The sequence below is a fragment of the Carcharhinus amblyrhynchos genome, chromosome 9 (genome assembly GCF_965287045.1).
Source record: "Carcharhinus amblyrhynchos chromosome 9, sCarAmb.v2.hapA, whole genome shotgun sequence".
NCBI classification, from domain to species: domain Eukaryota; kingdom Metazoa; phylum Chordata; class Chondrichthyes; order Carcharhiniformes; family Carcharhinidae; genus Carcharhinus; species Carcharhinus amblyrhynchos.
The window spans coordinates 54,765,734-54,778,306 of record NC_137332.1 but is presented as its reverse complement, the minus strand read 5'-3'; the positions used below and the strand labels follow the sequence as shown (position 1 = coordinate 54,778,306).

The 12,573-nt window shown below is 39.7% G+C and overlaps 2 protein-coding genes across 3 annotated transcripts in view; one reads left to right on the top strand and one right to left on the bottom strand.

The window, feature by feature from the left end:
- Nucleotides 1-5,422, bottom strand: part of LOC145347814 (cytosolic phospholipase A2-like) — a 173,788-nt gene extending 168,366 nt beyond the window's left edge. Inside the window, exons 1-2 of one of the 2 annotated variants that reach the window (XM_080195701.1) lie at nucleotides 5,272-5,422; nucleotides 2,560-2,626 (exon numbers count right to left, since the gene is read on the bottom strand). The gene's annotated coding sequence lies outside the window, so the exon portion shown is untranslated. The remainder of the gene's footprint in view (nucleotides 1-2,559; nucleotides 2,627-5,271) is intronic. The other variant, XM_080195700.1, reaches the window with a different exon arrangement.
- On the top strand, nucleotides 4,813-12,230 carry LOC145347815 (prostaglandin G/H synthase 2-like). The gene is made up of 10 exons (XM_080195702.1): nucleotides 4,813-4,956; nucleotides 5,430-5,546; nucleotides 5,644-5,787; nucleotides 6,311-6,454; nucleotides 7,018-7,199; nucleotides 7,363-7,446; nucleotides 7,591-7,837; nucleotides 8,053-8,339; nucleotides 8,660-8,807; nucleotides 10,305-12,230. Exons 1-10 carry the CDS (start codon nucleotides 4,875-4,877, stop codon nucleotides 10,721-10,723), a joined length of 1,854 nt encoding a protein of 617 aa, XP_080051828.1. The 5' UTR covers nucleotides 4,813-4,874; the 3' UTR covers nucleotides 10,724-12,230.
- Nucleotides 12,231-12,573: the final 343 nt, after the last annotated feature.

The following is a 12,573-nucleotide window of genomic DNA, read 5'->3' as shown; positions in this document are numbered from 1 at the left end:
TTGTGCGAGGCTAGGGAAGAAGTTGTGGGTTCCCTAGGAGAGATATTTGAACCATCAACAGCCATAAGTTAGGTGCTTGAAGATTGGAGGGCAGCAAATATTGTGGCTTTGTTTCAGGAGAGCTGCATGGAAAAGTCTGGGAAGTGAGCCTAACATCTTTCGTGGGTAAGTTGTTGGAAGGTATTTTGAGAGACAGGATCCACAGGCATTTAGAGAGGCAAGAAATGATTAAGGATAGTTAGCATGGCTTTGTGAGTGGAAAATCATGTTTGACGAATTTGATTATGTTTTTTGAAGGGGTAACAAAAAAGATAGACAAGGGCTGTGTGGTTGAAGTTGCCTACATGGACTTTAGCAAGGCCTCTGACAAGCCGCCATTTGGTAGGTTGTTGCATAAGGTTAAATCTCAAGGATGAGGTAATCAATTGGATGCAAAATTCGCTTGATGACAGAAGACAGAGGGTAGTTGTTGAGGACTGCTTTTCAAATTGGAGGCCTGCAACCAGCAGTATGCCTCAGGGATTGGTGCTGAATCCACTGTTATTTGTTATGTATATTAGTGATTTGAATAAGAATTTAGGAGGCATGCTTAGTAAGTTTGCAGATGACACCAAGATTGGTGGCATAGTGGACAGTGAAGAAGGTTAACTATGACTGCAGTGGGATCTTGATCAATTGGGCCAGTGGGCTGATGAATGGCAGATGGAGTTTAATTTAGGTAAATGTGAGGCGATACATTTTGGTAGATCAAATCGGGGCAGGGCTTAATTATTTAATGGTAGGGCATTGGGGAGAGTTATAGAACAAAGAGATCTAGGAGTACATGTTCATAGTTCCTTGAAAGTGGAGTCACAGGTGGTGGACAGGATGGCGAAGAAGACATTCGGCATGCTTGGTTTCATTGGTGAGAATATTGAATACAGGAGTTGGGATGTCTTATTGAAGTTGTACAATACATTGGTAAGGCCACACTTGGAATATTGTGTACAGTTCTGGTGTCCCTATTATAAAAAATATATTAATAAACTAGAAAGAGTGCAGAAAAGATTTACTAGGACGCTACCGGTACTTGATGGTTTGAGTTATAAGGAGAGGCTGGATAGATTGGGACTTATTTCCTAGAGCATAGGAGGCTTACGGGTGATCTTATAGAGGTCTATAAAATAATGAGGGGCATAGATCAGTTAGACAACATCATTTCCCAAAGGTAGGGGAGTGTAAAACTGGAGGGAGTAGGTTTAATGTGAGAGGGGAGAGAAACAAAAGGGTCCAGAGGGGCAATTTTTTCACACAGAGAGTGGTGACTGTCTGAGTGTCTGGAATAAGCTGCCAGAGGCAGTAGTAGAGAGGGATACAATTTTGTCTCTTAAAAAACATTTAGACAGTTACATGTATAAGATGGGTATAGAGGGATATGGGCCAAATGTAGGCAATCGGGACTAGCTTAGTAGTAAAAACTGGACAGCATGGACAAGTTGGGCTGAAGGGCTTGTTTCTATACTGCAAACCTCTAGAACTCTATGGTAAGATGATTGTTGTACACCTATCATCTTCTCTTTCTGCTATCTATTTCAGTACTTCTGATATACACTGCAGGTAGACATCATGTTTTCAGTGTATTCTAGGATTCCTATCCAGTATACAGCTGATATGTTCTGAGCTGACAGTTCTCCATTTCCCTATGGCCTTCATGTATCTTCTGGAGAAATTCTTCCTACATCATTTTGGCTAGGATTATTATGGATCTGGCTAGCAGAACATCATTTTCCAGAGAGATATCATCTATAGTAACCATATTGCCTGTGCCACTTGTTAAGAGATCATCTATAACATTTGCTGCCAAGTCTGATTACCTAGCCAACAGCGATGACAGTTCAAAGAAAATCTGAGCCCGATGTTGAACCATTATATAAATACACATCTTTCTTTACTGAAGATTAAAATTGTGAACTTCTGTAAGTGTCAGTTAGGTATTTCATTGAATTCACAGCAACGTCATTGAATTGCTCATGTAAGCCTTACTTGTGACTGATAAAAGATAAATAAAATAAATTGTTAGGAGGGCTGTGACCACCCCCTCTCCCATTGTCAATTGTGGTTTTTCATGCAAGCAGTGTTATTTGCAATGGAATTGAGGTCAGTCTTGCCTCATGTTTATAAACAGAGATATCAATTCTTCTTAACAGTTCCACTGTAATCATATGTTTATTGCTGAATTAAACTGGTGAAATACGTCTATTTGACGTGATCCCGTAACAGCGCTTTTAACCACATAATACTTGCAAATCAGATTGTTTCGGAAGGAACTACAAGACCTTTACATGAGAGTATAATGGAGGGATTTATAAAATTAGCCAGTTCTCAAGAAAATTTTAAACATGAACCTCTATGTTTTTTACAAAGTGTTAAACCAGAAACTGCAGTTTTCCAGTCATTGAAACTGACATCCAGCAATGAATTTCTTAGTATTGTACACAACTTCTAATAAAGAGATGATGATCAATTTCCAAATAAAATATTTTCCATTATCATTTCATCATTCACACTCTCAAGTCTCACCTGTCAGCTGTAATTGTCTGCTCCTTTCCATTGTTCAAACTTGTTGAGACTAGCCTCAATACGTGTCCTGTGTTTAAACACACCGAGACAAAAAGGAAATGAGTCCAGATATTGATAGCAAGTACAGGTTCTTTAACTGGATGCCACATTTCAAATAAGTTATAGTGATACACATTTTTAGAATTTGAATCCCAGGCAACTAAAGAATATATTAACATAGGTCATTCAGTCAGATAGTTTGCTGACCCTTATTGTAAACAGAAATACATGAGCAATGAGAATTTGTGAAAGGTGGCAGCGTTTCCCAGTCAGTGTTGACATAGATCACAATCCCATCCAGGGCCTATCCCCATAACCCCATGCATTTACCCTAGCTAGTCCCTCTGACATTAAGGGGCAATTTAGCATGGCCAATCTACCTAACCTATACATCTTTGCTTTGGACTGTGGGAGGAAACTGGAGTACCTGGACGATACCTATGCATACTTAGGGAGAATGTACAAACTCCACACAGACAGTGACCCAAGCCAGGAATCAAACCCAGGTCCCTGGCACTGTAAGGCAGCAATGCTAACCACTGTGCCACTGTGCCAACATCTTTAACAGGCAAAGGGAAGAAGTTGGAGGAATAAAGTAATTATAAATGCCTTGGTTATCGAATAATGGTACAGGATATGTACTCTTCTACTTAATGTCACTCTGTCTTTCTTTGAATAAATAGTAAAGTAAGGACAGAAACACATCAGTTTTTGACATGGTTACCAATTTATACCTGTTGATTCCATTCAATGAATTAACATTTGATGGTATAGTTGTACAATAATTGTATGGCAGTCATAATCACAGTTCTGGCAATGGGATCATTTCAGCAATGCTGCAGTAGACAGGCAGGGTAATGCGCTGACCCAGTCCAACAATTAAACGGAATGGGGAGAGAGAAGTTGGGGTTAAAAGGAAATTGAATGGTATCTGACAGAGAAAAATACTGGTAAACAAAGGGTTGTCTGGACTTGAAACATCAGCTCTTTTCTCTCCTTACAGATGCTGCCAGACCTGCTGAGATTTTTCCAACACTTTCTCTTTTGGTTTCCCAGTGTTGGTAAATATCTTTTAACAGGTTTGCCAACTATCTTGGCTGCAGATGGCGTGTTTAGGTAGATGGCAGAATGGGGGCAGCTGGGGGTGATAGAAAGTGGAGGGGGGCGGGGAATTTTCTGAATTATTTCCTCATAGTCTAAATGTTGACTTGACTGAGCTATCAAAATTTGTCTTTACATTCCAAATTTCGATGGCTGTATCATATACCAGATATCTTCTGTCTGTTAACAAAATTAAAACAGTTGCGTAGGAGTTGTCTAAGAAACTGAACAAATGAAGGATTAGGTATTACAGAGACAACATGTTCATGAATTGTACACTATTAGCTTACAACTGTATCACAATTTGCTCACTGTGTTAGATTTATCCTTGTGACATAAAGTGAATAGCAAAATGCTGAAGTCAGGGTTCTCCCTCATCATTATCAAATGATCCCAGTTGGTAAATCTATGTGAGAAGCAGAGTATTATAAAGCGTTTGGAATCTGAAAAAAATACAATGAATGAAACTGGAAACACATAATGGGTGGGAAGAGTCTGTAGAAAGGATGCAAACTGAAGCTTCAGACTCTGGTGATGCCACTCGCTGTGTGTTTCCAGCCTTCGACAACGTAGCCGAGATTCCCGTGTTTGTCAACAGAGAACAAAAACAAGGAATTGATGCTAAAACTTCACAAAATATTAGTGAGGCTTCAATTGGAAGTATATTGTTGAATTCCAGTCTCCACAAGAAAGATTTTCCAGGCAGTCCCAAAGGGATTTACTAGAATGGGAGCTGGGGAGAGGGGGTGGGGTGGAATTGTGCCTCAGAGTGCACAGTAGTTCAAGCGGAGATTTTGTTTCAAAATCATGAACTGTTTTGATAGAGTAAGTGAGGAGAAATTGTTTCCAGAGGCAGTGATCACCAGAAGACACGCATTTTTAAGGTGTTGCCAGAAGCCAGAGGAAACTTTTTTGGGGGGTGATCAGTGAGTTGTTCGAGATCTTCAATACACCTGAATTTGTGTTACAAGTTCAATAATAACTCCAGCTACCAGAGAAATTTTGAAAAAAGAAACATGGCTATGTCCTAGAGGAAACCAGTAGGGGGCCTGCAAGTAAGGGCCGGGCTTTCAAAGACGTCAGGTTATGTGACTCACAGGAAGAAAGCAGAGTTTAAAAAGCTGGGCGAAAGTGCCAGTGAACAGATCCAGAAGACACTTCAAACGGGAAGCACGATGTTAGGAAAACTGAGCGCATTGAACACCCGAGGGATGTTTTTGCTGCTTCTCGCCGGGATCCTTCCTCTCAGTCAAGCAGGTAAGGAGAGAGGTGGCAAAACCGAACCCGTCTCCAGCTTCATTCAGGCTGCAGGGGAAACGGGAGAAAGTGAGTGTGTGTGTGTAGAGAGAGAGAGAGAATGCTTTCAATCCTCAGGAAGATCACTGCCCATTGTAAAAAAAAATGAATTTAACGGAAAGCTGCAGAAATATTAGAGAGAATGGTTTCTTAGATAGGATTTAAGATTCTAATCGTTAGGTTGTGGCCTGGGCAACAGTTGGGTCTGCCTCAATGAAGCACCCAGCAATGGTAACTTGTCCTGTTAACTCGAGTGATTCTGAATAAACATCAAACCTTAATGCCGAGCAGTGATTTTCACCCACCGAGTTTTCATTTCCAATTGAGATTAACCGAGGCTGCAGCCCAGTGTTGTGTGCAAGAAACGCGAGCCTGTTCACCAGAGCCTGGAGAATGATCTGTGAACCTGAGTGACCTCTTTGTTTTCCTCCTAGCTAACCCTTGCTGCTCGAATCCCTGCCAGAACCGGGGAGTTTGCAGCTCCGTGGGGGTGGACGCTTACGAATGCGATTGTACCCGGACTGGCTTTTCCGGCGTGAACTGCACCAAACGTAAGTTGCACTTCACCTTGTGTTTGTGTGTGCACTGGCACTGTTCACCTTTCTGACAGCCACTAACTCTCACCTCCTGACTCCCCTCTCCCAACAGCCGAGTTTTGGACCTGGGTGAAACTGAGCCTGAAACCCTCTCCAAACACAGTCCATCACATCCTGACCCACTACCCAGGAATCTGGAACGTGGTGAATCAAATCCCTTTCTTAAGGGACAGAATCATGCGTTACGTCTTAACCTGTAAGTAAAAATAAACCCATGCTCATGACTTTGAATCATTCTAAATACAAACTGGCATAATTAAGTGTAGAGATTAAATATTGCGGGGATAGTACTGTTTCTATTCGTTTATGGGATGTGGGCAAGATCATATGTATTGTCCATAATGAATTGTCCTTGAGAAGGTGCAGCCCACCTGGTGTGAGTCAATTATGTGAAGTTGCAAAAGACAGTCATAGAATAGTGTGGAGTAAGAATTCTTTTGGGTGTTATGTATTGAAGACATGCATTTCTGAAAATTTGGCATGTTCAATACTGTTGGTAAAATAAATAATGTTTATGTCTCTGCTGTAAGTAGTTAAGGGAAAGGACTTAATCAGATTTGAGAAGTTGCTAGACAGAGTGGAGGATTTCTTAGCTTGTTCTTCACTAATGGGTGAATTTTATTCATTCCACATGAAGTAAGGACTACATATATATTGTTTCTGGTTGTGCTTTTGAAATATGGGACCTAAATATAAACATTTTTTTCCACCCCAAACAGCCAGGTCCAACTTGATTGACAGCCCCCCTACCTACAATGCAGATTATGACTACAAGAGCTGGGAAGCATACGCCAATACCTCCTACTACACCAGAACTCTTCCACCAACTCCTGAAGACTGCCCAACTCCAATGGGAGTAACTGGTGAGTTAATAGTATGAGAAACTCTACTGTTACAACATCCTTTCTGACTTTAATGGCTGTATAATCTACTTCTATTCCTATCACAACACCTGGTTAAAGTCCAACAGGTTTGTTTGGAATCACGAGCTTTTGGAGCGCTGCTCCTTCATTAGGTGAATGGATTCAAATAAACCTGTTGGACTTTAATGTGGTGTGGTGAGACTTCTTACTGTGCAAACCCCAGTCCAGTGCCTGCATCTCCACATCACATCTATTCCTATCTTTTGTGCTGTACTGGGACCTTGCCAGTAAATAAGCTGATATTTAATTCATGTCACTTATGGGTAAAAATATATTTTAGGGTGGTACTCTCTTTATCCTATTTCTTCCACTTTTACAGAGACAGTAAAATGGTTTTTATTTGGAGTGGTGTGTGTGTAGGTTTGGAGTGGTGTACTGACTTTGTGTAAAAGATTAGTTATTCAAATACAATCCACATTACTGCTCAGGGTTGGGAAGAGACAGAGACACTTTAATAGCTGATGGCAACAGTTTTCAAGATGTACTTTTCTCTTCACCCACAGGAAAGAAAACACTGCCTGATGCCAAGTATTTAGCAGAAAGATTCTTAATGAGGAAGGAATTTGCACCCGATCCCCAAAGGACCAATATGATGTTTGCCTTCTTTGCTCAGCATTTTACCCACCAGTTTTTTAAGACTGACCAGAGTCGAGGTCCTGCATTTACCAGGGGTTTGGGACATGGTGTAAGTACAAACCATGGAACTGTCTTCAACAACAGTTCACTAATATTGGGTGTAAATAACACAATCTATCATTTTACTTGCTTTTTAAAAATATATTTACTATTCTAAGATTAACTGTAAAATTGTGTACCTACTTATGTTTAATATGCTTTGCATTGTGCAGGTTGACCTGAGCCACATTTATGGAGAAACTTTGGACAGACAGCACAAACTGAGACTATTTACAGATGGGAAACTTAAGTATCAGGTACTTTGATCTGAATTTCTTATCATGTATTTTAATACGGCAGTAATATTTAGATGTCCAGCATCCAGGTATCTTTGATTAATTTTTCATTATTTCAATCTGCTCTATGTGAAATCTTAACTAATCCACAAAAATTAATCGCAGGTTCACAATGGGGAAGTCTACCCTCCCACTGTTAAGGATAGCGGGGTAGAGATGACTTACCCTCCTCATATCCCTGAACACTTGCAGTTTGCTGTGGGACAGGAATTCTTTGGATTGGTTCCAGGGTTGATGATGTATGCGACAATCTGGTTGCGGGAACACAATCGCGTCTGTGATGTGTTGAAAGTAGAGCACCCTGATTGGGACGATGAACGGCTGTTTCAAACAACCCGACTTATACTGATAGGTGAGTGAACCCAACTGCCTTTGAAAATAGCTCCTGATCTTTTGGACAAATGTATCATAAGGTGCAGAGACAATGTCTTGCCATGTAACAGCAAAATAGCATATTCATAGAACTGCACAATTTACGAGTTTAGTTGGAATAACTAAAAGTTTTGTCATGAATGTGCTAATGTGCTGCTTTTAAATAAATCCTCAAACTCTTGTTAATGCTTACAGGAGAGACCATCAAAATTATCATTGAAGATTATGTACAACATCTAAGCGGTTATCACTTCAAGCTGAAATTTGATCCAGAACTACTCTTCGACCAACAATTCCAATACAGTAACCGGATTGCTTCAGAGTTCAACACCCTCTACCATTGGCATCCCCTCATGCCAGATTCCTTCAATATTGAGAATAGAGACTACAGTTACCGTGAATTCCTCTTCAATAACTCAGTATTGCTGGAACATGGCATCACCAACATGGTGGACTCATTCACCAGGCAGATTGCTGGCAGGGTAAGAATCAGCCCATAGTGCAAAGAAAAAAACAGAAAGTAATCTCTGCTGCGACAACGAAGGAGATTTTAACACTTCAACTGCTGGTGTCAAATGTATACACCCCATATTGTAAACCTTATATTGCTGTTAATATTGGCTTCGCTTCGCCTCCCAACTCTCTTAACTCACTAACTATAGAAACAAAATGCACCTTTGACTAAAAAAGAATAGTATGTTCCACAGTATTCATAAATAGAATAAAATCCTTCACAGTATTAAGTAAGTGAAACTGTTGGATTCATGTGGCTGTTAAGTTAATGATCCTGGTATTTCTATAGGTTGCTGGAGGCAGAAATATAAATGCAGCATTGATTAAAGTGGCTATTGCGACTATTGAGCAAACTCGACAGATGCGTTACAAATCTCTGAATGAATATAGGAAACGCTTCTTAATGAAACCATATGAGTCTTTTGAAGATCTTACAGGTACAGTTTTTATCTGTGTATTAATCTGTAAATTGTATTTAAACAATATTTGATTCAATTCAAATATAACCAAAAGGGGTAAAGATCAATTAGAGCAGGCTATTCTTTTATTTTAAATTCTGGGATCTGATCTAGCTCAGACTGAGTTTGAAGGCATCTTCTCTGATGCTATGCTACATACAGCAGCATGGAATATTCTTAAACCAATTACAATTTTTTTTATATATATGCATCTATCATGTAATTGTACTGAATGGGCAAACTCTTCCATGATCAGTGTTATAGGAATGCCAATATGGTGTGATATGACGGGTTGAATTTTCCTGTTCTGCCTGCCATGGGGATTGGAGTGGGCGAGAGGCGACCATGGAAAGATTTGGGAGGGATTTTCCGGTTTTGGGGTGAACAAGGCTGGAAAATCCCGCCCGTCATGTCTCTGAAATTGGGAGTTAAGCTGCAATCCTGGAAAGAGTAGATACCCCTTTACTCGCCACCCCTATTTCTATGCCTTTTAGACCCCACCTTTTTACACCCCACTTTCTATGCCTTTTAGCTTTGACAAAGGGTCATCTGGACTCAAAACGTCAGCTCTTTTCTCTGCTGCCAGAGCTGCTGAGATTTTTCAGCATTTTCTCTTTTGGTTACACCTTTACCCTTCTGCTGATTTGTGCAAAACCTGACCTGTGAGTGTTTAATGCTGAGGACAAAACCTGGAAAATATTCAGCCGCCCACTGCTGTTACCTCTCATTCTCATGGCGAGGATACGAATTTCAAGTGGAAGTAAACGCTACCATTTTGTGGATAAATGGCAAATTTCTCAATTCCTACAAATTTCTCAGTTCATAGCTCACCTGAATACGGTGTGGAGTTTCCATTTTTTTGAAAGGGTGAGATGCCTCACTAAGCTGACTCCTTAGCCTCTGCTTGTTGATCATGTCAAAGGTTTATAGCAGAGTTCATCTGAACTTGTGCAACTATCCTCAACTATCCTGGGTGGCATGGTAGCACAGTGGTTAGCACTGCTGCTTCATGCTCCAGGGACCCGGGTTTGATTCCGGGCTTGGGTCACTGTGTGTGTGGAATTTGCATGTTCTCCTCGTGTCTGCGTGGGTTTCCTCCAGGCGCTCTGGTTTCCTCCCACAGTCCAAAGATGTGCAGGTTAGGTTGATTGACCATGCTAAAATTGCCCTTAGTGTCCTGAGATGCATAGGTTAGAGGGGTTCATGGGTAAATATGTGGGGGTAGGGCCTGGGTGGGATTGTGGTTGGTGCAGTCTTGATGGGCCGAATGACCTCTTTCTGTACTGTAGGATTTCTATTTCTATGAAAAGCACCATGATACAGACCATTTGATGATGAAAATGCATGATACCTAAAATATCCTTACTTAAGTTTGTTTAAGAACATATTTAAATCTTTTCCATAATTGCATTTAAAAAAGCTTTTAAGTTTTTGGTATTTGTTGTACTTCATTGTAATTTCTTCTTTGTATTACAGGGGAGAAAGAGATGGCAGCTGAGCTGAGAGAACTTTATGGGGATATCGATGCAATGGAAATGTATCCTGCTTTGATGATAGAAAAACCAAGACCTGGATCCATATTTGGAGAAACAATGGTTGAGATGGGGGCCCCTTTCTCTTTAAAGGGTTTAATGGGGAACATCATTTGCTCCCCGGAATATTGGAAACCTAGTACTTTTGGTGGGAAAGTTGGTTTTGACATTGTGAACACTGCATCACTGAGCAAATTGGTCTGCAACAATATAAAGGGGCCATGCCCAATGATTTCATTCAGTGTTCCTGAATCTATACCCAACAAACAAGGCTCTATCAGTCCCAAATCTTCCAATTCAGGCCTGAACAATGTTAATCCACAGGGGCATGCACTATTGAAAGAGCAATCGACAGAACTTTAAAAAGCTTATTTTTAATTGGATGAACGTTTTATAAATGATGCTAGAATAATGATGGAGATATTACACCTGGTTTATTTACCCAGGAGCCAGGAAGATGGTAATGATTCCTCACTTTAACAACTCTGAGAAGTAATTTGGATCACTTCAAAGGGCATTTTATTTAGTATATCCTGAAGATTTTTTTATGCAAATTTCCCTGATTCCAAATGTCACAATGGTAGAATATTTCATTCCCTTTATCTCCATTACTGAAGCACTGGCTGAATGCTGTTTAGCACTGCAACCGTATGCAGCATGAACTACTTGATCATCTCAGCCTATAGTTCTTCATGTAACCTTCAGCTCCCATTCTGACCAGACATTTAGATTCCTTTCCTGTGAAACTCTAGTTGTGCATGAGATTTGTTCATTTTAAAGATTCATTCACCAATTCAGATAGAACAGCACTGCAATTGGCCCTAGTATCTTGAAGTAAGGGGAGTATTAACTGTAGCTCTCGTGCTTGATAACTGGTCAATGTATCTGACAGAAAGTGCACAGATGTAGAAAGCTGGTGAGAATGACATCAGTTTTGGTGACAATTGTCTTTTCATAGCCACATTTTTCATAATCATTCACCATCTTTAATTTACACATGGGGCCACTGAGACCCCTTGAACTGTGCCTCAGAATGAATCACCAGCATCAACAGAGTGGAAAACTCTTTGATATCTCTAAACGGTTTTTAAATAACTTCCTGTATTTATTATTATTTATTTTAAACTAATTTATTGATTTGACATTTGCAATTATTATCAGAACTGTGCTTATTTATTTATGGAGTTTATATAAATATTATTTTTGATGCAAAGGACAAAAGGCTGTGGAATTATTTTTCTTGCCTTCTGAAGTTTATATTTTAATTATTAAAATAGATAGAAATTGCTCAATGAAAGTTCCAAATTGGGTGTTTTCCTAAAATGCCAAGGAAAAGCAAAAATAATTGCATTCCCCAATAGTGCTCTGGTGGAGTTTTAATTTGAGGTGATTCATAAATTGATTTTTGTACTTAATTGATCTTATATGTTTTCTATAAATTAATGTGCTGAGACTGTAAGACTTGTGTATCTCTTCTTAGAGAAAAGTTTTGCTGCTGTGCGGCAAACCTGTGACCAGAAAATACATTACAGCACAATGCAACAACTGTCTTGTATATATGAGGATTCGTTTTCAGAAGCAGCTACAGTAACTAGAAATTTAATGTTAACAGTAAGATAAAAAATTATTCAGACCTCGATGCTGGGAATCATGCACTGTTAACCTCTGCCAGCTCATTTGATTATTGCAAACCACTGTGATTAAGCATTACTGTATGTTTCAGAACACTCATAGCCATTACAAAGTGTTCTTTCTGTAAAAAAAAGTCCTGTTGACAAGTTGCACTTTATAAAAATAATTTGTTTTGTACTTTTTGTAAAAAAAGAAACTTGGTGAATGTTGAACTAATAAAATCAAATGCAAATAACAACTTGGTCCCAGTGTGGTTTAAAAGTAATTCAGTCTTGGGGCAGCTCCAGTGTTGTAGAGTTTGCTTGACTTTGGTCTGGAGCAGGCTGGTGTTTAACGCCAGAGATGAGGAGGACCAGTTGAAGTATTAATTGTCAAGTTGAAACAGAATGCTCTGGCAAGCCTACTTTCCTAGTCTTACATTTCCACAAAAGAGATAGTGCCAGAGGACTGAAGGATAATGAATGTGGTTCCGAATAGGGGAGAACTAAACCTGGAAGCTATAGATCAGTCAGCTTAACACCAGCAATGGTAAAGATATCTATGCTAATTGGTGGAAAAGCATCTACAAACAGAAATTATAA

Excerpts from the sequence above, each read along its gene's own strand:
- LOC145347815 (XM_080195702.1), top strand. The coding sequence starts at position 4,875 with ATGTTAGGAAAACTGAGCGCATTGAACACCCGAGGGATGTTTTTGCTG. Across the intron at positions 4,957-5,429 it reads CCTTCCTCTCAGTCAAGCAG|CTAACCCTTGCTGCTCGAAT; the intron begins GTAAGGAGAGAG and ends TTTTCCTCCTAG. Across the intron at positions 8,340-8,659 it reads CCAGGCAGATTGCTGGCAGG|GTTGCTGGAGGCAGAAATAT; the intron begins GTAAGAATCAGC and ends GTATTTCTATAG.